This window comes from Somniosus microcephalus, chromosome 15 (assembly GCF_052327205.1).
Source record: "Somniosus microcephalus isolate GS21.2 chromosome 15, FLI_Smic_1.0, whole genome shotgun sequence".
Classification (NCBI taxonomy): Eukaryota; Metazoa; Chordata; class Chondrichthyes; order Squaliformes; family Somniosidae; genus Somniosus; species Somniosus microcephalus.
This window is the reverse complement of record NC_141001.1, coordinates 99,832,310-99,858,970: the sequence shown is the minus strand read 5'-3', so window position 1 is coordinate 99,858,970 and position 26,661 is coordinate 99,832,310. Positions and strand designations below refer to the sequence as shown.

The 26,661-nt window shown below is 45.7% G+C and overlaps 1 protein-coding gene across 7 annotated transcripts in view; it reads left to right on the top strand.

Annotated features, from left to right (window-relative positions):
• Nucleotides 1-23,647, top strand: part of nav2a (neuron navigator 2a) — a 534,653-nt gene extending 511,006 nt beyond the window's left edge. For all 7 annotated transcript variants that reach the window (XM_086008162.1, XM_086008160.1, XM_086008161.1 and 4 more), the window contains 8 exons: nucleotides 1,003-1,171; nucleotides 5,983-6,218; nucleotides 9,190-9,344; nucleotides 11,968-12,039; nucleotides 13,716-13,912; nucleotides 17,057-17,175; nucleotides 17,918-18,121; nucleotides 21,136-23,647. In XM_086008162.1, the coding sequence (XP_085864288.1) occupies nucleotides 1,003-1,171; nucleotides 5,983-6,218; nucleotides 9,190-9,344; nucleotides 11,968-12,039; nucleotides 13,716-13,912; nucleotides 17,057-17,175; nucleotides 17,918-18,121; nucleotides 21,136-21,261 (1,278 nt within the window). In that variant the 3' untranslated portion in view covers nucleotides 21,262-23,647. The remainder of the gene's footprint in view (nucleotides 1-1,002; nucleotides 1,172-5,982; nucleotides 6,219-9,189; nucleotides 9,345-11,967; nucleotides 12,040-13,715; nucleotides 13,913-17,056; nucleotides 17,176-17,917; nucleotides 18,122-21,135) is intronic.
• The last annotated feature ends 3,014 nt before the right edge of the window (nucleotides 23,648-26,661 follow it).

Here is a 26,661-nt window from a genome sequence, read left to right as displayed (position 1 = left end):
GGAGTTTATACTTCTTGTTAAAATCTTGTGATGAGGTGAAAGTGTATTGTGGAAGACGCCAATCTGAAAAGTATTCTTCTCCTCCTTCTTAGGCAGTTCCTTGGAACCGAGGATGACTTGCTTCCACATTAAAAATGAGTTTGCAGGTGACTGATGAGTCCAATGCGGGACCTACAGTCTCTGTCACAGGTGGGGCAGACAGTGGTTGAAGGGGCGGGTGGGTGGGGTGCTTGGGTTGATGTGCGCTCCTTCCGCTGCCTGCGCTTGGCTTCCGCTTGCTCCCAGCGAAGAGACTAGAGGTGTTCGGTGCCTTCCCGGATGCTTCCCCTCCACTTTGTGCGGTCTTGGGCCAGGGATTCCCAGGTGTCGATGGGGATGTTACACTTTTTCAAGGAGGCTTTGAGGGTGTCCTTGAAGCGTTTCCTCTGCCCACCTGGGGCTCTCTTGCCGTGCCGGAGCTCCGAGTAGAACGCTTGTTTTGGGAGTCTCATATCAGGCATGCGGACAATGTGACCCGTCCATCGGAGCTGATCGAGCGTGGTCAGAGCTTCGATGCTGGGGATGTTGGCCTGAGCAAGAACACTGACGTTGGTGCGCCTATCCTGCCAATGGATTTGCAGGATCTTGCGGAGGCAGCGTTGGTGGTACCTCTCCAGTGCTTTGAGATGCCTGCTGTACATGGTCCATGTCTCTGAGGCATACAGCAGGGCGGGTATCACTACTGCTCTGTAGACCATGAGCTTAGTGCCGGATTTAAGGTCCTGGTCTTCAAACACACTCTTCCTCAGGTGACCGAAGGCTGCACTGGCACAGTATGGAAAAGTATGGTCATGCTTTTAAAGTGAAATCATTGCTTTTTGTTACATTTATCTAAATAAATAACTGTCCCTGACTGCTCATAAATCTTGTATTCTAATGTAACCAAATATGAAATTCCAGTTTCCTGGTGTCATTCAAAATGCAAGGTCTTTGTGTTTAACCCGATTATGCTGCCTTTCTCAGGAATACATTATCCACGTGGATCCGGTGAGCCAGTTGGGCCTGAACTCCGACAGCGTGCTGGGCTACAGTATAGGAGATATCAGACGCACTAATAACATCGATACACCTGAACTGTTACCCTGTGGGTATTTAGTAGGAGACAGCAACACAATCACAATGTCACTGAAAGGTATGAACATTATTTGTTTCGGAGCTTTCTGCCTCTTCATTTTTTTTAATGTGGAATTCTAGAAACCAGAAGTGGAGGCGGATAATAACCCACTGAACTTTTGTTTCAAACTATACCGTGCTCAGACTTATCTAATGAAGAATGCCCCTAATTCTAAAGATAGGGACAGGAATAGCGTTGTGGCTACAACTTATTGATTTCACTGATAAGCACAGGAATCGCATATAGGATTACATCGGATATACAGCACAGAAACTGGCCATTTGGCCCAAGCTGGCGTTTATGCTCCACTCGAGTCTCCTCCCGTCTTTCCTCATCTAAATCTATCGGCATAACCCTCTATTCCCTTCTCCCTCATGCTTGTCTAGCCTCCCCTTAAATGCATCTATACTATTTGCTTCAACCACTCCCTGTGGTAGCGAGTTCCACCTTCTCGGCATTCTCTGGGGCAGAAGGGAGGGAATATTCACCATCCCAAGTCTGTTGATTCCTGACGCCCTCTGCTGATTATATTGGGCATTACCACACCTCTCTGCTGCAGATTGCAGTTAGAATTTCCAACTACAGTACTGTACTGTGCACCATACACCTCAGTTTGATAGATTCAGACACATAGGCCCAGAATTTCCTGAAAACCTGCGCCAAAGCAATGGCGTAAGTACAGCGCAATGTCGATTTTCAGTGTAAAAGATCGAGAAATTTGGGCATAAGTGATTTATGCCGTTCTTACGCTACACCAGAATTTCCTCGATCTTTTACGCCGATTCCCTCTGCTGCTCATTAACATAGATTGCTCCCCTGCAAGAATGCAGCGCACACGATTCCCTGAATTAATGCCAGTTCTGAACAGGATATAAATTCACGAGTAAATTTTAGGCACAACAGGACTCAGACATATTTCTGATCTTTTATGGCAATTTTATTCAGTAATTTTTTTTAAATTCTCCTCACTGAGACCTCCTGTATTTTCTGTAGCTTTGAATACATCTTTATGGCATCAGAATGATTTGCATTGTACACTGGAAAAACGAACACAACTGCATTTTCTGAAGCGTGCTGTGTCTCGTGCACAAATGATGGTTCAGTGGCTTACGACTTTAATTTTCATGTGAAAAGCGGGTCCTAAAGAAGGAATATGGCATAAGTTTGCTGCTTCACTCGGGGCTTGTGGACGGCAGTTTTTACATCCTGGCGTATGCTAATGGTATTCTCAGGAAATTTTGTGTAACTTGCCAGCGGGAAGATCGGTGTAAATATCGACGTAGATTTTGACATAACTTGCCAGTTGCAGGGAATTCTGGGCAGCTATCAACAACCTGTGAATATTTCTCTGGTGTAGACTCTATGCAACGTGATGTAACATTACCAACGTTTCATAGAACTACAGCTTCATGAAAGGGTCAATCAAAGAGCGGAGCAAACCTCGGTGGGGGATTTAGTGCCTGTTGGGGGTCAGACATGACAACTGAATTTACTTCAAGGCGTGGAATCTACATTTAAGATTTGGTGTAAACTGAATGCTCGATTGTTAATGCAAAGTTACCAGGCTGGTCACGTAGACCAATTGTTTGACTAATAAAAAGACTAAGGCCATGATCTCCCCAACCTCGGCGAGTCCGGCGTGGCCAGGGTCGGTGGCAGGTTGCGACCCCCGCTGCTGGCTCCGGCCCGCTGTCCAAAGTGATCTTGCGTTGATTGGGCTGGTTAAGCCCGCCCAGCGCATTTACCAGCCAATTGAAGGAAGTGGGTCTGATGACGTCACTTGATGATGTGTCATCAGCCGGTTTGCTTAAAGGGACCTTGCGCAAATTCATTTTGACAGTTGTGCTGTCAGTGTTTTATAGCATTGAGGTGCTGCAAACACTGGCAAGCACTGCACAAAGGGGCACGGCTGCACCCAGGCTCTCCCGTGACTCCCTCCATTATGGAGGGAGTCACAGCACGCAGGGAGGTTCTCTTCCCTACCTATGGGCGGAAGAGACCTCCCCAGGAGGTCAACGCAGCCTGGTTGCACAATGCACAGGAGGACACAAGCAGGGATGTCGTTAGGAGGACCAGGCTGCAGTGGCACAAACCTATAAATCTTTCAATGATCTCAGTAGATCACGAAACGTTACTGCAAAGCCACACTCAACCTCAACCTGCTGTGCTTCTCATTACATCCCCATCACTCTGCCTTCCCTACCCTACTCCTGCACATCCTTACTCACACCAACTTACCTTGCACCTCCACCCATCCCTCTCTATCTACATTATCACTTCCCCATCTCACTAGCCACTCCTCACACTCACACTCACCCTCATCCTAGTCCAATCATAGCAACTTAGAACACACAAGGGTAGGCACTTGGGTGTTTTAGCCAATGTTCATGTGAAGTTTCTGTCAAACATTGAAATCTTTATTTTCAACACTTTGCGTTCTTGGACAGATTTGTGTGTACCTTTGGCAGTGGCTTAGTGAGTTGCAGTGAATGGTGAGAATAACGGTACCCCCCACAATGGTCATGAGTGTGAAAGGAATGTCTTGGACATTGTAGGGATGCTTTATGGTGTTGGTGTGGGGTGGTGTCAAGTGAAGTAAATCTGGCTGTGGTGAGGCCATCCCTGGCCTCCCGGCCAGCAGTGTGACCAGGTGTTGATGCCCTGTGTCCTATGCAGCATCAGTTGATTGTGGAGAAGGTTGGTGTTGTTGTTGGTGCTGCTGGTGTTAGGGCTGATCATGGTGGGATTCTGAGGACAAATGTGAGATAGTTTCAAGGGCACCGATGCTGCTGTAATAGATGGCAGGTGAAGTTGAGATGACAGAAACGATTTGTCAGTGGTGAGAAAGGTTGCTCCAATGAGGTGACACTGGATAGAGAGTTTGCTCCAAACACTTGCAACCTGCATGAAGCTCAATCTGTCTTCCAACTCCTGTACGCAACCGCTTCTGACCTTGGAAAGTGAACAGCTGTGAGATGGGAGTTTTTATAGCACATTTACAGCTGTCAAGTAAAGAAATGATCCCATGGTAACACAACTCCCGACCTGCTTACCTGACGTGATCACCGAGCAGCGGGGAACCCATGGGCAACATCATAAAATTTAACGGTGAGCTGAAATTAGTTTTTAGGTGCCTCTTAACAGGCTGTTAATCATCTAAATTGCCTTCCCTGCCGCTTGGTGTCGGGTCTGTTCAGTGATGACAGATCTGGGAAACTAGCGTAGCGACGGGTTGACAGCGGGTTCACTACCCGCTGTCAAAAACATATTTTCCCACCCAACCCGCCACCAAACGTGCCCGCTGACCCCCCAAAAAATCCCCCCCCACCCCGAAGAGTCTGCTGTATAATGGTATGTTAATACCCAATACAGCCAGCAGAGGGAGTCCATTATCAACCGTAAGTAAGAAGGATAGGAGTGGGCCTTTGTCGTAGCGGTAAGCATCCCCGCCGCTGGGCCAGAAGGTGTAGGGTTTCGAACCCCGCTCCAGACAGTCCTGGCAAGTGGAGTCGGCTCCGGCTCTAAATTCTGGGTTGTCATCCAGCGGGATACTTGCGTCCGTGGGTGTGGGTGGCCCCCCCCCTTGTATGGGTTGTGGGAGCCCGTAAAACCTTCCCACCATAGGACTAACCACCCTAATGGCTGGTATGAAGATGGTAACGGTCACGGAAGGAGCGTTAAATGCGGCCAGAAATCCTTCCACCACTTCATACAGTTCCCCAAAGGGAACAGTGTGAAGACACGTATGACGATGAGTGAGAAGGATCAAAGCCCAGCTTCTTCTGTCCATCTTGATTTTACTCATTTGTATTTATGTTTGAAGATTTTTATCCTTCTACAGATGCCGCACTGTGCCCTGCTACGCGATCCTCCAATGGCACAGTGTGTAAATGCACTCAATGTTGTGGTACTAAGTAACACAGACATGAAGGGCCCCGGTGTGATTTCTAATCTGTGTTCAGTTGGGGCCTCTCAGACAGACAGAGACAGTGTTGTGGGAGCACCACACTTAGGCTCAGTGGGCCAGTGGGGGGGGAAGCATCAGCAGAAATACTGTCTCGTAACCCTTGGTGGTAAATGCCTGGGCAGGTACGTCAGCTGAGGAAAGGTTGGGGATCGGTTGTGATCTGACCGCATGGTCAAATAACCTGCTACTGCTCACTGTGCCCACTGCTGAAGAATAGCTCACGGACAAAGTACCAAAGGCCTGGCCTGCGCCCATAGAACCAAACTCCAGGGTCAGTCTTTGTTGTCAGGAGAGGGAGGGAGAAAGGGGATAGATGGCAAGGAAGTTGTTACGCTCTATTCCAACATTACAAAAGAGTAGAATGGCGACTACTATTTGATTGTGCTTGTACAGTACTATCAACAGAAACAATGAGGACATTTCAAGAAGAAACAGTAGTTACAACATATCCAGTTTGCCTCAGTGCACAGTGTAATCCAAATGTGCGGTCATGATAACCTTTAGAACATTATCTCACACATATGTCCACAGGTGTTTTGACCTGTTTTAAATGTTGCATTCTATTTAGAAATTGTAATTCTACCAGTTTCCCGAAATAAGTTGAGAAAAAGTGTAAAATTTGACAGACAGTATTTAAGAGATTAAGCCTGCCTGAGTTCGAAAGACTTGAAAATGTGCGTAATGTGAAGGTGGTGTACAAGTCACGTTTCCTTGGGTGGTTCTTCAAAGGTTTAATGAAATGGAGAAAAGGGGAGTAGTTTATAAATGAAATATTGCAGTGCTGTTTTTAGGGGGGAAAAAAATATGCTTTAGTCCTATCCTTTCTTTAACACTTGTCGATTCTGCTCTGTCGCTCACTCAGGCTTGTCAGAACATAGTTTGGATTCTCTTGTGTTTGAGACACTGATCCCAAAGCCGATGCTGCAGCGTTACGTCTCCCTGCTGATGGACCACCGCCGGATCATTCTGTCAGGGCCAAGTGGTACTGGGAAAACCTACCTGGCCAATCGGCTCGCTGAGCACATGGTGCTCAGGGAAGGTAGGGAACTGACAGATGGGGTCATCGCTACCTTTAATGTGGATCACAAATCTAGCAAGGTGAGGAAACGGGCTCGGTCTAATATTTGTCCAGTTGTATGTTGTTTAGGGTAAGGGTGATGTAATAGGTGTTACTGATTACATGGAATTTACAGCACAAAAGCAGGCCATTCGGCCCAATGGTCCATGCTGATGTTTACGCTCCACACAAGCCTCCTCCCACCCTACTTCACCTAACCCTATCTGCATATCCTTCTATTCCGTTCGCCCTCATGTACTTAGAGTTTCCCCTTAAAGGCATCTATACTATTCGACTGGTAGCAAGTTACACATTCTAACCACTCTCTGGGAAAGGAAGTTTCTCCTGAATTCTTCATTGGATTTATTGGTGACTACCTTATCTTTATGGCCCCTATTTTTAGACTCCCCCATAAGTTAGAATCATAGAATGGTTACAGCACGGAAGAAGGCCATTCGGCCCGTCGAGCCCGTGCTGGCTCTCTGCAAGAGTACTTGAGCTAGTTCCACTCCCCCGCCCTTTCCCCGTAGCCCTGCAAATTTCTTTCCTTCAGGTACTTATCCAACTCCCTTTTGAAAGCCGTGATTGACTCTGCCTCCACCACCCTTTCAGGCAGTGCATTCAAGATCTTAACCACTCGCTCCGTAAAAAAGTTTTTAATTACGTCGCCTTTGGTTCTTTTGCCAATCACCTTAAATTTGTGTCCTCTGGTTCTCGACCCTTCTGCCAATGGGAACAGTTTCCCTCTATTTACTCTATCCAGACCCCTCATGATTTTGAACACCTCTATCAAATCTCCTCTCAATCTTCTCTGCTCCAAGGAGAAAACCCCAGCTTCTCCAGTCTATCAATGTAACTGAAGTCCCTCATTCCTGGAATCATTCTCGTAAATCTTTTCTGCACCCTCTCTAAGGCCTTCACATCCTTCCTAAAGTGTGGTGCCCAGAATTGGACACAGTTCTCCAGTTGGGGCCAAAACCAGGATCCCGTAAGCCTTTTTAACAGCTTTCTCAACCTGCCCTGCCACCTTCAATGATTTGTGCACACATACCCCCAGGTCTCTCTGTTCATGCACCCCCTTCAGGATTGTACCCTTTAGTTTATATTTCCTTTCCTCATTCTTTCTACCAAAATGTATCACTTCACACTTTTCTGCGTTAAATTTCATCTGCCACGTGTCCGCCCATTCCACCAGCCTGTCTTAGTCTTCTTGAAGTCTATCACTATCCTCCTCACTGTTCACTATACTTCCAAGTTTTGTGTCATCTGCAAATTTTGAAATTGTGCCCTGTATACACAAGTCCAAGTCATTAATATATATCAAGAAAAGCAGTGGTCCTAGAACCGACCCCTGGGGAACACCACTGTATACCTTCCTCCAGTCTGAAAAACAACCGTTCACCACTACTCTATGTTTCCTGTCACTTAGCCAATTCCGTATCCATGCAGAATTGGCTAAGTGATAGGAACATTCTCTCTACTTCTACCTGATCAAACCCATTCATAATTTTAAAGACCTCAATCAGGGCACCCCTCAGCTTTCTCTTTTCTAGAGAAAGGAGCCCCGGCCTGTTCAGTCTTTCCTGATTGATCTAACCCCTCAGTTCTGGTATCATCCTTGTAAACCTTTTTTGCTCCTTCGCTCCTTCTCCAGTGCCACTGTATCCTTTTTTTATAATATGGAGTCCAGAATGGTATAATTCAAAGGCATCACATAGGTCCGTGGAAACTTTGGGCAGCTTCTTATGTAAGTTCAGTCTCCGAGCTGCTGTATTTACCGGAAATGTTCTTGCTGCTGCCATTGTTGTACCTACTGTACTCTGAATTGTTGCCCTTTTGCTCTACTGAAGGTATCGACTGGGCTATGGTTCCACAGGCACCAGTCGCCCAGCGGCCCTTATTCAAGTGTGAACGCCGACTGTGGGTGTTGGCAGGTCATTTGACTATGTGGGAAGGGAACAGTTTCCCTCTATCTACTCTGTCCAGACCCCTCATGATTTTGAACACCTCTATCAAATCTCCTCTCAATCTTCTCTGCTCCAAGGAGAAAACCCCAGTTTCTCCAGCCTATCCATGTAACTGAAGTCCCTCATTCCTGGAATCATTCTCGTAAATCTTTTCTGCACCTTCTCTAAGGCCTTCACATCCTTCCTAAAGTGTGGTGCCCAGAATTGGACACAGTTCTCCAGTTGGGGCCAAACCCAGGACCCCGTAAGCCTTTTTAACTGCTTTCTCAACCTGCCCTGTGTCTCACCCAATGTCCACAACTGGTGTTGTTGGACAGCAAGCAGCATCAATCACCACGGCTAACTTTTCACCTTCCCTAACACAATGTTGCCACAGTCTGCTGCCTCGTCTGTTGGGATCAACTAACTTAGTACAGTGCAGGGATTAACCCTGTGACGCTGATCTGTATGGATCTGTATTCACTGAGCCGTTGGGGGAGGCATCTTATAAATGTATAAAACCTATTAAATATTTTACAGATTTTAAAATGCGTAAATTTTTAATAGCCAATTTAGCACAATGCGATCATTGCACATTTCAGTTCAGCCAAGTAAGGAGTCATATTTCCCAAGGACCATAAATTAATGTTGTTCATTTAAAGCCGTGATGAAGTTATAAAATTTAAAAGTCTCAACTTTTGACTCCTCTTCACATTTGATGCCGTGTTTAAGCTCTTCATGCATATTGTACTAGTTCAGTAATTCTTTACACCATTATTTCTACATCTACCGTATTGTCTCGTACTGGAGTCAAGATTTGTAGCTACTGGTGATTTCAAAAGATCTTGTGGACTACAGCCTGCCTGTTCATAACAAATTACAGATTTCTTAGTTCATTGTGAAGAACGTAATACCCTTGCAAATGGCATTGTCATATATATATAACAGGGAAAACCAAACTGTGGTCTTCTGTTGCAAGTATTGATGCTCAGTTGGATATTTGTATTGTGGAGCATGTGGATGTTTGAGTGCGCTGACTGACACATGACCCATTCTTGTTTCTCAGGAGCTGCGTCAGTATCTTTCAAACCTTGCAGATCAGTGTAACAGCGAGACCAATGCAGTGGACATGCCCAGTGTGATCATCTTGGACAATTTGCATCACGTTGGCTCCCTTGGAGAGATCTTCAATGGCCTTTTGAACTGCAAGTACCATAAATGGTAATGGTCTTATTTATCTTGATCCGCATAGTTCAAAACTCTCTGCCGCGCCCCTGTTTTCTCCTCTTCAGCCGCGAGTGGTGATTCATGCTGCAGCACAGCTCCAGCAGTGCTGGCAGATCTCCAGCCCTTTGCCTTTGTGCTTGTGCATGTCTGGCCGGCGAATGTCAGCAGTGTGTCAGTGTCAGCTGTGGCTCAGTTGGTAGCACACAGGGACTTGAGCGCATAAAAGCTAGGCTGGCACTCCCAGTGCAGTGCTGCACTGTCGGAGGTGCCGTCTTTCTAATAATAATAATTCAACTTTATTGTCATTGTACAATGCACAACGAAATGTGATCTTGCAAGCTCCCATGAGTCCAGTACAAATAACATTAACATTAAACGTAAATAGCACCGTCCTGGGAGAAGCAAAGCCGCTGCGTCTGTGCGCGCCGCCATTCCATTTCCACCATTTCTCCTGTCCGACAATCTTCAGCCCAACGCCCGGGCCTGCTCACCAGCCGCCCCTCCCGGGGCTCCTTCCGTGACCTTCTCACCAACCGTCCCTCCTCGGAGGCTCCTTCCGTGACCTTCTGCACCTGGTCTTCCCTGATGGTCACCCCTCCAGGTACTAACCAGGCCTGGCTCTGCTTAGCTTCCAAGCCTTGCCAGTGACCCTGTCCCTAGTCCCAGGAACAAGTTCGGATGACACGTTAAACCGAGGCCCCGTCTGCTCTCTCAGGTGGTCGTAAAAGACCTCATGGCACTATTTCGAAGAAGAGCAGGGGAGTTATCCCCAATGTCCTGGCCAATATTTATCCCTCAACCAACATAACAGATTATCTGGTCATTATCACATTGCTGTTTGTGCAACCTTGCTGTGCGCAAATTGGCTGTCGCGTTTTCCACATTACAACAGTGACTCCACTTCAAAAAAAGTGCCTCATTGGCTGTAAAGTGCTTTGAGACGTCCAGTGGTCGTGAAAGGCGCTATATAAATGCAAGTCTTTCTTTCAATGTATCACAGCCGATCCTGTCCTTGCCTGCACAGATTCTTATTGAATGGCGGAGCAGGCTCGAGGGGCCGAGTGGCCTGCTGCTGCTCCTAATTCGTATTTTTTTATTTTTTTTTATTATTTTGTGGGATCTGGGCATCACTGGCAAGGCCAGCATTTATTGCCCATCCCTAATTGCCCTTGAGAAGGTGGTGGTGAGCCGCCTTCTGAACCGCTGCAGTCCGTGTGGTGAAGGTACTCCCACAGTGCTGTTAGGGAGGGAGTTCCAGGATTTTGACCCAGGGACGATGAAGGATCGGCCGTATACTTCTAAGTCAGGATGGTGTGTGACTTGGAGGGGATCTTGGAGGTGGTGGTGTTCCCATGCGCCTGCTGCCCTTGTCCTTCTAGGTGGAAGAGGTCGCAGGTTTGGGAGATGCTTCTGAAGAAGCCTTGGCGAGTTGCTGCAGTGCATCTTGTAGATGGTACACACTGCAGCCACAGTACGCCGGTGGTGGAGGGAGTGAATGTTTAAGGTGGTGGATGGAGTGCCAATCAAGTGGGCTGCTTTGTCCTGGATGGTGTCGAGCTTCTTGAGTGTTGTTGGAGCTGCACTCATCCAGGTAAGTGGAGAGTATTCCATCACATTCCTGACTTGTGCCTTGTAGTTGGTGGAAAGGCTTTGGGGAGTCAGGAGGTGAGACACTCGCCGCAGAATACCTAGCCTTGTATGTTCGTATGTATTCTAATGCAGTTTTCTGGAGAGCAATCAAGAGTGTAGCCACTGGCTGATTTTCATTTCCCCCCCTGCCCCCAGCGATATTGAAATCAATATGTAGTACCTACAACTACCCCAGCTGGAAGTGTGCTGACCAAGTAAGATGAGGGCGCAACAAATCAAGAATAAAAACTTTCTGCTCTAAGCAAACTTGGCATGATAAAACATTCTGGAGCTCTCGTACTCTAAAGCAGCTGTTCTGTAAACAAAGAGCGAGCTTGGATTTATAAAGCACCTTTCACGATCTCGGGACGTCCCAAAGCGCTTCACAGCCAGTGAAGTACTTTTCAAGCACAGTCACTGTTGTTATGCAGGGAACGCGGCAGCTACTTTGCGCACAGCAAGGGACGCACAAACAGCAATGAGATACACGATCAGTTAATCTGTTTTAGTGGTGTTGCTTGAGAGAGCAATGTAAGCCAGGACACCAGAAGAATGCTTTTTTTCAAATAGTGCCATGGGATATTTTACGCCCACCTGAGACGCAGAAGGGACCTTTTTTTTAAAACTCATTCTCAACGTTGGCAAGGCTGCATTTATAGCCTTTCCTGGTTACCCTGAGAACGTGGTGGTGGGTCTTATTCTTGAATCGCTGCAGTCCGTGTAGGGAAGGTCTCAGCCGTTTGATACAACTGAGTGGCTTGCTAGGCAGAGGGCAGCTAAGAGTCAACCAAGTTGGTGTGGGACTGGAGTCACATATAGGCCAAACCGGCAAGTTTCCTTCCCGAAAGGACATGCAGTGAACCAGTTGAGTTTTTTATGACAATCTGACAACCTCTTGGCCACTTTTACTGCTTTTTGTATTCCAGAATTTTTCAACTGAATTCGAATGGTTCTTCATATAATTATTAACATTTGACTTTTTTTCCAGCCCGCATATCATTGGCACAATGAACCAGGCTACATCTTCCACACCTAACCTCCAACTTCACCATAACTTCAGGTAATGTCTGGACCTGCTCTTTACTGGAACTTGTTTCATTTTTGATAAGGTTCCACATTGTTTTCTTATGTACAATGGTGCACTTAACATCAACACTGAGATTTTAAAAAATGGTTATTATTAAGATCAGCTATGTTTTAACATTCGGTTGGTCTTATCGAGGCCTCTCTTTGTATAGAGGTGATAATTGCAACCGATTGCCATCCAATAGCTCATCAAGTTCTTGTTAGCAGGAAGGCAAAAATAAAAGGTTTAAAAAAAAAAACTCATGGCTGTCCCGGCCTGAGCAGCTGAAGCCCTAAGTTAGCAAATTGTTCACAGACACGAGATTAAGCCTGCTCCCTCCCTGTTCTGCATGGCTCAGTACCTAAACATGTGGTACATTTACCCATTAAGGATTAAATGCACTTTCCTGCACGGGATCCATAAGCGAAACACATTTCATTGGATATCGGTATCTAGAGAATGCGGACTTGGGTACATGATAAGTTTGAAGTGGAACGTCGGTATATCTCTTTCTTGCTCACACACACGCACACACACACTCTCACATGTGCTCACACACACTCACACCATTCTCAACTAAGAAAACAAGTCCAAAAACTGGACCTGAGCTTCTGCCAATTCATCTGCTGGGATGTGGGAAACAGCAGTCTGAGGTGACTCAGCCTTTCCTTCCATGTGTTCATAGAATGTACCTCTCCCCTTAATAGCAATAAATAAAGGCACTATATAAATGCAAGTTGTTGTTGAGATCGGAAACTTACTGCATGAAGGATTTGGGAGCACAAAACACATGATACCACTCCACGACATTGGATTTTGACAAACCAGTGCAGTGTGTCAAATGAACAATGCCGTGGTGACGTTAATTATAGTTGCGATATAAAGATATTCTGGCCAAGTTCTGACGAAGGGTCATCGACCTGAAACGTTAACTCTGTTTCTCTCTCCACAGACGCTGCCTGACCTGCTGAGTATCTCCAGCATTCTTTGTTTTTATTTCAGATTTCCAGCATCCGCGGCATTTTGCTTTTGTATAAGATATTCTGGCATTTTTCTTGGTTACCTGTGCAAATCAGTGAATATTTATGCAGAGCTTTGCTTCAGGAGATGAAGGTTGAGTAGATTAAATGAGGGGGTGGTTTGCACATGGTCTGCTGAAAGAACGAGCTTGATATGTCACATGACCTTTTTTTGCACCATGCTTACTTGTGTTGCATATGGTTCTCGTGCCTCGTCGCCAATGACGTCGTCGATGTATACTTGGCAGATGTTACAAAGCACTGGTAGTGTATGTTTCTGTGCCAAATGCTGTCACAGTAAAACTTGGATCAGATAGTCAGGGACTTGGAACTGAAGGGTGGAATTGACTATTTAATCCCAATTCCAGTGCGACTGGCCATGAGTCCCAGACCATGGAACACATCACATCAACCTGCCCACTAAGGTGCAGGAGGCACCTCCTTTCTCCACTTGACATCTCAGGAGGAGGCCATCGAATGGACAGCCAAACTAGACATCCCATTATAAGCTTTTGCCGTCATACGAAAGAAGTGTCCCAATCTCTCTGCAAATTGAAAAGTGAAAACTCTGGCAGATTAATTTTAATAATCACATCAGGAGCGATAGGTCTGTTGAACTTTAGAAGATGAACTTTGTTTTTCCTGTTACAGATGGGTCCTGTGTGCTAACCATACAGAGCCGGTCAAGGGCTTCTTGGGTCGCCACCTTCGTCGGAAACTGATAGAAACTGAGATTAGCACCAGAACGAGAAACACTGAACTGGTCAGGATCATTGACTGGATCCCCAAGGTCTGGCACCACTTGAACAGATTCCTGGAAGCTCACAGCTCGTCTGATGTCACCATTGGTAATTATCCCCATTACAGAATTAGCAAAATGACGTCACGATCTACGGGGCACTGGAGACTGAGGTAGTAAGTGTTAGCGACAGCGCAAAACCACCAGGGAAGTTTGCGGGCATCACTGAATTCGCCGTGCTGGTCGGTAACCCCTTATCGCCCCATTACCACCTCCCCCCCCCACCCTTGCAGGCGCTAACGCGAGGCGCAAAGCAGACAAATTTCTAGCCCCTAGGTCCTTGTATTTGTTTTATTGGAATGTATGCGGTGGTCTCGACAGCCCTACAAAGTTGGTTCCCCAAGTGCAAGAATAATACCCTTTTTGTGACTTGAAATGGCTGAGATGAGGAGGAATTTCTTCACCCAGTGAGTGGTGAACCTGTGAAATTCTCTGCCACACAGGGCAGTTGAGGCCAATTCGTTAAATATATTCAAGAAGGAGTTGGATATATTTCTTGAGGCTAAAGGGATCAAGGGATATGGGGAGAAAGCAGGGACAGGGTACTGAATTTGGATGATCAGCCATGATCTCATTAAATGGCGGAGCAGGCTCGAGGGGCCGAATGGCCTACTCCTGCTCCTATCTTCTATGTTTCTATGTCCTGTTCTTTTCTGTCTGCACCTTCGACCAGCGTCACTTCAGCTCTGCTTTGAACCATCATAAGCATTTTTATTTTCTTGAGGCAATAATATATGCAATAGATGGTGAGGGGTAAATGAAAGGCTGTCAGGGTTCCAATGATGTGTAATAACAATTCAAGCTACATCACCGGAACCCCTCAGTTAACTTATCGTATTGCTCCCTCTTAATCAGCCTTAATTCTAGACATGCAAAAGGTAGCAAAGTGAACTGCATTGAGTAATGGGCACGTTTGGTTTTGAAGTGATTGATTGAACAGAATCTCTTGGAATGGTTGCAGGGATTGTACTGCTGAGATGACACTGATTGCAGCCATTCATTATTAAAATGATGAATAATTAACCAGATATGCTTCATATGGCCACGGAGCATGAAAACAGACTTCTACCGGGAATAGGACCAGGCTTTAATATGTGCTCATGCCCATGGATTATATACAACAGTGCTGACCTACAATCACAAATCTCATCATATTTTATCCCAATTATTAAACGCGAAGATTAGCTTCTATATCTCAAAGTTGTGTTATTTTGATAGCTTATTTAGGGCGATGACCGTATTTAGCAAGATTGAAATAAAACAACATGTGGATGGTTTTTCTGGCTCTGGCGCCTGCGAATTGAGTGTACCCTGGGTGCAGAGGTCAGGAAAAGGGGGCAAAGATCCAGGTCATCAGGTCTCCACCCTGTGAACACTACCCAAAGATTCCTGGGGTGAATTGAGCCAGACCTGCAACTGCAGAAGATGACGGTCAGGTGGAGCCATGTAAATGAGACAGATGGAGGCGTTCCCAGCCGCCCGCCTCTTATTTTCCTTCCTCTACGTTTCCTGTATGCCCAAGCAGAGAGACAAGCAGAAAAAGTTGATGTTGTGGCCTACCCCCCAGACCGCCACGGTGTGGTGTGGCGGGGCGGGGGGGGTGGGGGCATCCCGGGGTAGGCCCAAGATCTGCGGGTAGGTCTCTCACTGATTTCGGACTTTCTGGCCGCCCGTCTCCATCAAGAGCCAGAGGTACACGATCACCCAGGTCTGAGAGGGCTGCAGCTGTCCCGGATTTTCCAGGCCCTACCACCAACTTTCAGCCCTGTCAGTGGGGGCTGGTGTGGGGTGGGGAGCTGCACCTGGGCCATTTAAATGGCCCAGCTAAGGAAATGAGGGCGATTGCAGAATGTGATAGGGCAGCACACTTAGGAGGAGCAACAACACTTAAGAAGCACAACACCTAGGCAATCCCACCCACCAGCTCACTCCCTCCATCTTCAACGTACCATGCTGCACAGTGTACTATCTAAAGATGCACTGCATCAAGTTGCCAAGGCTCCTGTGGCAGCACATCCCTAAATCCACAAGGTCCACCACCTAAAAGGACAAGGGCAGCAGGCGCATGGGAACACCATCACCTCCAAGTTCCCCTCCAAGTCACACACCTTCCTGACTTGGACATATATTGCCGTTCCTTTATCGTCACTGGGTCAAAATCCTAGAGCACCCTACCTAACAGCATTGGGAATAGCTTCACCACATGAACTGCACAGGTTGAAGAAGAAGCCTTTTCAAGGGCAACTAGGGATGGCCAATAAATAAACACAGCGGGGGAGAAATTTGGTGGGCTGCGCCACCAGTTAGCGCCTAAAGAGGGCACTCAGTGGCTTTAGCGCCACTGGCCACGCCTCCCGCGATATTTAGTTGGGGCGCTAATGGCGGCGTTAGCCTGTTGCGCTGCGCCGCCACCGATGACGTCATCGGTGTGCGCAGCGCCCCGATTGCGATATTTGGTAGCGACCGCCTCTGTAGCGCCTCTCGCTAATCGCGCCCAGTTCATGGGGCCTACCTGTGGCGGCAGTGGCGCAAATTAAGGTGGAGGTGTGGGACGGCCGTTTTTTTCGGCGGCCGCCTGCCAGCACCTCCGTCCCCGGCCTCCTGTTCTCCCCCCGTGGCATTGCTGGCTGCTTTCCGAGAGCCCGGCACTTCTCCTCGGTGCCGGGCTCTTTTGCCGGCACTCGCGATCGCTCATCGCGCTGGTGCAGGCTCCTCCCCCTTAAGAATGGGAGGAAGGCCTGCAGTACCGCAGCACGCCGTGCCGCAGCGTGTGGCACTGCGGCACGTTGCGCTGCGATATTCAGTTTCAGCACCCTAAGAGGGACGCGGAGCGCCTCGAGCCTCGCCCCGTGTCCCTCTTGGGGCGCTCAAGCTGAATTTCCGGCGATCGCTGCTGCTCTGATCGCAGCGCAAAATCTGGCGCCCAGGCGAGCTTGGCGCCCCGTTTGCGGCTCCACCCAATTTCTCCCCCAGCAACTCTCATATCCTAAGAATGAATAAAAAATTAGGCGGCCCAGAAAAATCAGCCTTTAGACCTGCTGACTTCACTTTTGCATCAATTCCGATTTCGCTGAGGAAGAATGGGCTCAGTAGAAGTTGCAGTTACATATTTTTCTTAAATAGATTAATGCATTTGTTAAATATATCAATGGAAATCCTAATCAGCCATTTAATTTAATTTCTAATTGTTTAGGTCCTCGACTGTTCCTGTCCTGTCCAATGGATGTTGCTGGTTCAAGAGTTTGGTTCACAGACTTGTGGAATTATTCCATCATCCCTTATCTGCTGGAGGCAGTCAGGGAAGGGCTGCAGGTAAGTAAAGGCTATGGGTGCATTCTCTTCAATGTTTGACCTCGGAACTCCAGTTAGAACTGCACATGAATTGCCAATGGATCTTTTTCGTTGTGCCTGGAAAATAGTCTCTCATTCAATGAAAACAAGGCAAATGACCCAAAGAGTGAAACGTCCCCTGTTTTGCTGGGAGACCATGTCAATTTTTAAGAATAGATTAGATAGGTGGTTGAAGGAAAGAGGGATGTGGGAACAGAACGGGTACATCGGATTAGGATTACTGCTCATGTGGAGGCTAAACACCAACACCGACTGTTTTGACTGTTTCTGTGTTGTATCTTCTATGTAGTCCTTAATCTCTTTCCAAGCTGGAAATCTACTAAAACTACACTCTGAGAATCAAGCAACTTGCAGCTGACTTTTTCTGTCTGCTAACCAATGTTCCCCCTAATTTTCTTTTGGGTGCGCGGCCCCTTTAAGGGGCTGCACAGCCCATTCACAGTTTCGCTGAAACTTAACATTGAAAAAGCCGGTCCCTTGCTATGCGCTTCCTTAAAGGGAACTAACTAGCTATTGCCTTTCAGACATTACTGTTCAATGTGAATTAATTTTATTTATTGTCCTGTACTTTAAGTTTGTTGGGTTTTTAGTTCCAAGGATCATCTTAGGTGACCTATGGTCAGTTAAGATGCATTTTGAAGGATTCTGTTTTTTTCCTTTCCATGGTTGCCTTGAAATGTAATAAATCTTTTTTGTTGCGCAGCTGTACGGAAGAAGAGCTCCCTGGGAGGACCCAGCTAAGTGGGTGATCGACACGTATCCGTGGGTTGCTACCCCACAGCAACACGAGTGGCCCCCTCTGCTACAGCTGAGGCCTGAAGATGTAGGCTTTGATTGTTTTATACTAACACGGGATGGCAGTTCCACTAAACAGACTCAACAGAGCGACGCCGAGGGAGATCCCCTTGTGAGTTGGAAAACGGTCTAAAATTCAGTTCCAGTAGCTGTGACAACAAACTTATGAACCTGCTAGATCTTAATTTGTACCCTGGGTGCTTTGGTAATGAGGCTGTTTTATTTTCTCGCCATTTTATTGAGAAACAATGCTTTAGCAATGCCTCAAGGAGAGAATAAACATTACCATGCATTTACTCCTACAATAAATTGTTTCATCTCTCTGGTAAACAATGTTGAAGGAAGGTTTAAATATTAATTCAGTAAAGGAATGATAAAATGCCTGTTTAAAACACCCATAGTCATGTATCTTCTGCACTGGCAATGGTTACTGTTTCACTGATATCTGTAACTGGATGCCCAGATGGTAGCATTGCACTGCCATTGGCACTATTTATAATGTTGTTTAGTTTTCCAGCTTTATAGCCTCCACTATTTATTTATCCTCTTGCTTCTCCGTACATGGTTCAAGTTTATTCTTTTGTGCTTTTCAGTTACTTAGTTAGGTTGCCTTTGCCCTTCAGTATTAAGAAAGAAAGATTTGCATTTATATAGCTCCTTTCACGATGTCTCAAAGCGCTTTACAGCCAATGAAGTACTTTTGAAGTGCAGTCACTGTTGTAATGTGGGTAACGCAGCAGCCAATTTGTGCACAGCAAGGCCCCACAAACAGCAATGTGATAATGACCAGATAATCTGTTTTTTTTTGGTTATGTTGGTTGAGGGATAAATATTGGCCAAGACACCAGGGATAACTCCCCTGCTCTTCTTTGAAATAGTGCCATGGGATCTTTTACGTCCGCCTGAGAGAGCAGACGGGGGCCTCGGTTTAACGTCACATCCGAAAAACGGCACCTCCGACAGTGCAGCACTCCCTCAGTACTGCACTGGAGTGTCAGCCTAGATTTATGTGCTCAATTCCCTGGAGTGGGACTTGAACCCACAACTTTCTGACTCAGAGGCGAGAGTGCCACCCATGGAGCCACAGCTGGGTCGACTTACTGAGTTTCTGTCATCCCCCCAGGGATCCTCGCCTAGCGGCCTTGCATATTGGGAAATCATGGGCAGTGTGCCCGCAGTTCCCCGATGTACACAACCAGTGGGAGAGGGCGTGTGTGCTGTGAGGAGGATGCCGAGAAATTCCAGTATGATTTGGACAGGTTGGGTGATTGGGCAGAAGCATGACAGATGCAGTATAATGTGGATAAATGCGAGGTTATCCACTTTGGTGGCAAAAATAGGAAGCAGATTATTATCTGAACGGCAATAGATTGGGAGAAAGGGAAGTGCAACGAGACCTGGGTGTCCTTGTGCACCAGTCGCTGAAGGTAAGCATGCAGGTGCAGCAGGCGGTTCAGAAGGCAAATGGTATGTTGGCCTTCGTAGCGAGAGGTTTCGAGTACAGGAACAAGAATGTCTTGCTGCAGTTGTACAGAGCCTTGGTGAGACCACATCTTGAGTATTGTGTTCAGTTTTGGTCACCTTATCTGAGGAAGGATGTTCTTGCCATGGAGGGAGTGCAGCGAAGATTCACCAGTCTGATACCTGGGATGGCAGGAATGACATATGAGGAGAGATTGGGTCGATTGGGCTTATACTCGTTGGAGTTTAGAAGAATGAGAGGGGATCTCATTGAAACTTATAAAATTCTAACAGGACTGGACAGACTAGATGCAGGAAGGATGTTCCCGATGGCGGGGGAGTCTAGAACCAGGGGCCACAGTCTAAGGATAAGGGGTAAGCCATTTAGGACAGAGATGAGGAGGAATTTCTTCACCCAGAGAGTGGTGAACCTGTGGAATTTTCTACCACAGAAGGCAGTAGAGGCCAATTCATTAAATATATTCAAGAAGGAGTTAGATATATTTCTTAAGGCTAAAGGGATCAAGGGATATGAGGAGAAGGCAGGGACAGGGTACTGAATTTGGATGATCAGCCATGATCTCATTGAATGGTGGAGCAGGCTCGAGGGACCGAATGGCCTAATCCTGCTCCTATCTTCTCTGTTTCTATGTGAGGGATCAGGTGGAGGTGTGGCGATCTCTCCATTCCAAGGTCAAACTCTTTGGCTGTGGGTGAGAGATGAGCTGGCAGGAAAGAGCCAATGAGGGTGGAATTTGACTTCAACGGCAACACAAAGCAGGCAATAGCAAATTGGCATTCCGTTTTTTACACCCCACCCAATTTTCAAGAAAGTTGCCCAGGCCTCACATTGTCGAGGTCAGAGGATTTGGTGCTTGACTCAACCCTCCTCGCCCACTCGATTCCTGCTCCAGGTTAAAATCAGGGCAAGAGTGATATTTTTCCCCACCAGCCTGTACCCTATGAATGTGAGGGTTTGTTCATATAGCAGCAGCCAAACAGGAGAGATGGGGGCAACTTTGCCTCGTCCTTGGAAGAGAAATGTGGGGTCTTTTGTGCGCACTGAGGCTGAGAGATTATGGTGCACGGTTTTGACCCATCTCCCCAAAGGCTGTTTACCTCGGAGTAGGCTAACACAACGAATAGGATGTTGCACCAAACCCAATTGAAATTCTTCTCTGCATCCAGGGAGAGCACCAGATTGGGTATGTTTTCCTGTTGCAGTGATGCACTGCATTAAAATGCAAAACTTTACATCGATGAATAATTTTCAGCTATCTTGTTTTAAAAATATATATATATGATCTAAAACAGACCACTCTAGAATTTCCATTTCACTGTTTGTGGAACGAGGATATAGAGGGCTGCACAAAAAGAGTCGTGTAGCTGGGGATAATTTGAAAACGAATAGTTTTTTCTTTTAAAACTGTTTTGGACACACTGGGTAAGAGCTTGCCATTGATAGTGCTTACCTTCCACTTTAGTTTAAAGAGTGAGGAAAATCACTAACTGAAATGTATATGCCCAAAGGAATTCCCTGCAATTCTGCCTCTTCACATTTTGCACTGGCAACTCTTCCTTCATTTATAAACTGTGAGAGCGCGAGTTTTCAATCAGGACCTAACGTACTGAACGTATTCCATTATTTTTTTCCCCCTCTTGCAGATGAATATGTTAATGAGGCTACAAGAAGCTGCAAATTACTCAAGTCCCCATAGTTACGACAGTGACTCAAATAGCAACAGCCATCACGATGATATTCTCGATTCATCTCTGGAGTCAACTCTTTGATCAAGTGTTCTGCCAAAATAATCTGTCACTTCTGTCCAACGTTTCTCTGAACACTTCCATTGAAGGTGAGGACTTACATACTTGACTCCGAAGAGAGAGAGAAAAAAGGCTGATCAATAACTTTGTTGCTCACTTTGTTGGACAGAAGCTTCAGTTTAAAAAAAAAAAAAATGGGGCTACAAGTACAAGACACTTTAATTCAATTTTAAGTATTGAAACCCTGGTGGGTGCAGGTAACCCAAGGGAGACTAAATTTTGGGCTTTTTCACCCCCCCTTGTTTTGTTTTATAAACTAGAACTGCACTATTTCTTCATTTAATTGCTGGAGGCATTTATGCCAAGCCAATGAAGAAATGTTGTACACTGCATACAAAAAATAGTAAAGCCTGATTTTAATATGTATGGAACTGACGTCATTGTGCCATGTACTGTCCTGGAAAGATTTAACCTATGCTGCTCTCAACCAAACTGTCAGCAGACACTGGACATTCCAACCAACTTCTTCAATAACGGAGAGCGAGGGGGGAGGGGGGGGATGCAAACCCCCTCAGCTGCAGGTGGTTTTGGTGCTACATTACCCAACCCTGTTGCTTTCTTGCAGTCGGCTGGGTTCAAAAAAAAAAGCAAGCCAGCCTAAGCGTTTGGTCTCGGTTTCACCCGCAGCATACAACCCCACTGAGTACGCAGAAAAATGTTCAGGTTTCTTCACCGATGGGCCAACAGCCGGCTGTCGAAAGGATGGGCGGTACTTTCCGAGCCCGTGAGAAACAGACCTCTGGAACACGTGCTTGAGCCAGAAATCAATATTGAAGTTCCCCATTTTCTCCTCCTCTCACTTTCCTTATTGAAAATGCACGCACACACATCTTGATTGTCACTAAGGCTTGTCTCCTCACCAGGACTGATAACACCTCCACTGGAATTGCACTTTTCCTTTGCAAAAACACGAAAGAAAAGCTGGATTGAGCTGTACCTCAGCAAAGCAACGCAATCCTTCAGCCAAATCCATGCAAGCCTTTTTACAACGTCTGGTGCTGGAAATAAATGATGCCTTACTCTCGCTCTCTCTTTTGTACTAATTTTCCTGTTGCTTTTCTTCGCCATTTATTTTGTATTGTTTCTGAAAACAGGGCTGGAATTTCATCTCAAATCATTGAAAGAGTCGAGATTTTTTTTAAATCGGTGTTGTTTCAAATGATAAGCGCGTCATTTGTTATAAGCAGGACAAACAAGGAGGAAAATCAATGATTTCCTGGTTCATAATCAGTCTGCAGCTTCTGGTGTTTGTATCGTGACAGTGAATTCACCTGCGATAAAACACGAAGCTGCAAATTTGGATCTTTCGTACGGAAGACGATGCCATCGCTGCAAAAAAATAAAAATTCTTGATGGACACTACAAAGATAATGATGTATAAATATTGAAATCATCCAGTGACTGAGTAATAGATTTTTAATTGGAGTGCTTGTTGTGCTGTGCTGTTGTCCCCTGCTTTTATGTGATGTATTAACACAAAATCTGGTGTTTATACACTTCGACTGATCAATGTGTTTCACTATACCTCAATGGGTTTGTTTATGCTGCCATAATCCTGTTGTTACGGTACCCTGGTCACAACCTTTCCATTGTTGCATTGAAACTGTGATGGAAATGGCTCAGCTCAGAATGGGTGAAGGAGCAGGAGCCTGCGCTCGACTAAATTGCTTCTGAGCGTATTTGCTTTTCTTTAAATTTGTAAAAAATTTTTTTTAAATGCTTCCAGAAGTCTTTCTTCCCTTCACATCATGGTGTCCGGTTGTTTAATAGTGTTTCTAAGTTTAAGATGCTATGCAATGTTCATGCTAATTCTTAATGGAAGCCAAAAAAAAATGTCTTTTTTTTAAAACTGCCAACACTTGTACGGGCTGAAAGAGACTTGTATATGGCTTTGGCTCGATTTCTAGATGGTGTTTTCTGTAAATTTTGGGGAAATCTGTTTAATGATGAAATGCTGATAATGATTATTGTACCAAACCCATGTTTGTTACTTGTGATACTTTTTCACACGGTTGTTCAATGGAAAACTATTTGTAGGATTTAGTGACTTAAGTGGAGCAGTTGTTTTGAATGTGTTTAATATGATGTACATTTTTTTCATTGTAACATAAATTGTAAATAATTGATTACAGTGATGCATTTTGATGAATTTTCTAGCCATTTTTAAAACACTAGGAAATGAGTATTTTGTGTACTGTATGAGGTGTCATCCCATTTGAATCAATTCCTGGTCACTCATTGGATTCAATATGGCCTATACAAGACCATGTCTCATTTGAGGAATAAATCTAGTTATTGTACCAGTCTTAAATTATTCCTGATTCAATAAAATGAATGCTTATTTATTCAACCTTCTGCTACTTTTAATCTTTTTCTGCCAATCTGTGGTATTTGGTAAAAAACTGAAGGTGGAACAAGGCATTGCAACAATTTACAAATTCACATTTATAAATTTGGAATACTTTATTTTTTGGTACATGGGTGACGTTTTTGGCTAACAGTTAAATGCAATTTAGCATAAATGTTTCAGGAATTAAACCCAGGATCACGAGAGAGATGCCGAAATGGAGCTTGCACACTGAACCACTTCAAGAGCTGTGTTCTCTGTGCTTTCCGTTATTTTTATCTTGGGGTGGGTGGGGGGGGGGGGCAGAAAAGCAAATAATAAGTTAACGTTTGTAGCACTAGGGAGTAAAATATGGGACAGCCAGTGAGTGGTTGGGTTTACCAAAAAGTTGGCAAACGCAAGCAAATCATGAGCTACAAAGTTGCAGGTGAATTCATAGAATTATACAGCAGAAAAGGAGGCCATTCAGCCCATCGTGCCTGTGCCGGCTCTTTGATAGAGCTGTCCAATTAGTCCCACAGCCCTGTATTTTTTCCCTTCAACTAATTATCCAATTCCCTTTTGAAAGTTACTATTGAATCTGAAGGATGTGAAGGTCCTTGAGAGGATGCAGAGGAGATTTACCAGAATGGTTCCATGGATGAGGGAATTTAGCTGCAAGGTTAGGTTGGAGAAGCTGGGGTTGTTCTCCTTGGAGCAGAGGAAGTTGAGGGGAGATCTGATAGAGGTGTACAAGATTATGACGGGTTTGGATAAGGTAGACAGAGAAAGGCTGTTCCTATTAGCTGATGGTACAAGGACGAGGGGACACAGATTTAAGGTTTGGGGGCAAGAGATACAGGGGGGATGTGAGGAAGAACTTTTTTTACACAGCGAGTGGTGATGACCTGGAACTCGCTGCCGACGGAAGTGGTGGAAGCGGAGATGATCAATAATTTCAAAAGGAAATGGATAGGCACTTGAGGGAAATAAACTTGCAGGGCTACGGGGATAGAGCGGGGGAATGGGACTGACTGGATTGCTCTACAGAGAGCCGGCACGGACTCGATGGGCCGAATGGCCTCCTTCTGTGTCGTTATGACTATGACTGAATCTGCTTCCACCACCCCTTCAGGCAGTGCATTCCAGATCACAACAACTCGCTGTGCAAAAAGAAAGTCTCCTCATGTCGCCTCTGGTTCTTTTGCCAATCACCTTGAATCTGTACGCTCTGGTTAGTGACCCTTCTGCCAGTGGGAACAGTTTCTCCTTATTTACTCTTATCAAAACCCTTCATGATTTTGAGCACCTCTATCAAAATCATGAGTTACAAAATTATGGAAGTTTTCCTCACTTAGTGGGATGGCACTTAGTGGGGTAGAGAGAAAGCAGGGAATTATAGACCAGTAAGCCTTACATCGGTTGTGGGCAGAATGCTAGAGTCCATTATTAAGGATAAAATAGCGGAGCACTTGACAAATGGGGAAAGGATCGGACAGAGTCAACATGGATTTACAAAGGGTAAATCGTGTTTGACTAATCTGCTGGAATTTTTTGAGGAAGTAACTGGTAAAATAGATGGGGGAGAGCCAGTGGATGTGGTGTACCTTGACTTCCAGAAAGCCTTCGATAAGGTTCCACACAAAAGATTATCATGCAAAATTAAGGCTCATGGGATTGGGGGCAAAGTATTAACGTGGATAGAGAACTGGCTGGCGGATAGAAAACAGAGAGTTGGAATAAACGGCTCGTTTTCGGAGTGGCAGGCAGTGACCAGCGGGGTGCCGCAAGGATCTGTCCTGGGACCCCAGCTGTTCACAATATATATAAATGATCTGGATCAGGGAATTGGATGCAATATTTCCAAATTCGCTGACGACACTAAACTAGGAGGAGGGGTGGGCTCTGATGAGGATGTCAGGAGGCTACAGTGCGATTTGGACAGGTTGGGGGAATGGGCGGATACGTGGCAGATGCACTATAATGTGGATAAATGCGAGGTTATCCACTTTGGGGGTAAAAACAGGAGGGTAGATTATTATCTAAATGGCAATAGATTGGGAGATGGGGAAGTGCAGAGGGACCTGGGTGTTCTTGTGCACCAGTCACTGAAGGAGAGCATGCAGGTGCAACAGGCGATTAAGAAGGCAAATGGTATGTTGGCCTTCATATCAAGGGGGTTCGAGTATAGGAATAGGGATACCTTACTACAGCTGTACAAGGTGCTGGTGAGACCGCATCTGGAGTATTGTGTACAGTTTTGGTCGCCCCATCTGCGGAAGGATGTTCTTGCCATGGAAAGAGTGCAACGGCGATTCACCAGGCTGATGGCGGGAATGACCTACGAAGAGAGATTAAATAGTTTGGGCTTGTACTCACTGGAGTTTAGAAGATTGAGAGGGGATCTCATCGAAACATATAAAATTATGGCAGGCCTGGACAGGCTGAATTCAGAGAGAATGTTTCCAATGGCCGGGGAGCACAGAACCAGGGGCCACAGTCTAAAAATAGCGGGCAAATCATTTAAAACAGAGATGAGGAAGAATTTCTTCACTCAAAGAGTGGTGAGCCTGTGGAATTCCCTGCCACAGAGGGCTGTGAAGGCTAATTCAATAAATATTTTCAAGAGAGAATTGGATATATTTCTGAAGGCTAAGGGGATTAAGGGTTACGGAGAAAAGGCGGGGACGGGGTACTGAACTGGTAAGATCAGCTATGATCTCAGACGAAGATCAGCCATGATCTCATTGAATGGCGGAGCAGGCTCGAAGGGCCGAATGGCCTACTCCTGTTCCTATCTCTATGTTTCTATGTTTCTATGAACCATTCAGACCAGAAGGTTCTGGTTCAATCTTCAGTCTAGCTGATTGAAAATACAACGGAAGCAGCGGGTGTGTCCTACAAAAGGTCCCAGCTTTGACTCCCTATTGAACCAAAAAGGCTGGAGAAAAATTAGCTTGTGATATAAAGCAATTTGTGTTATTAACAGTGTAGATTTAGCAGCTTTTGTATAAATGTAAAAAAAAAAGTCAAATATT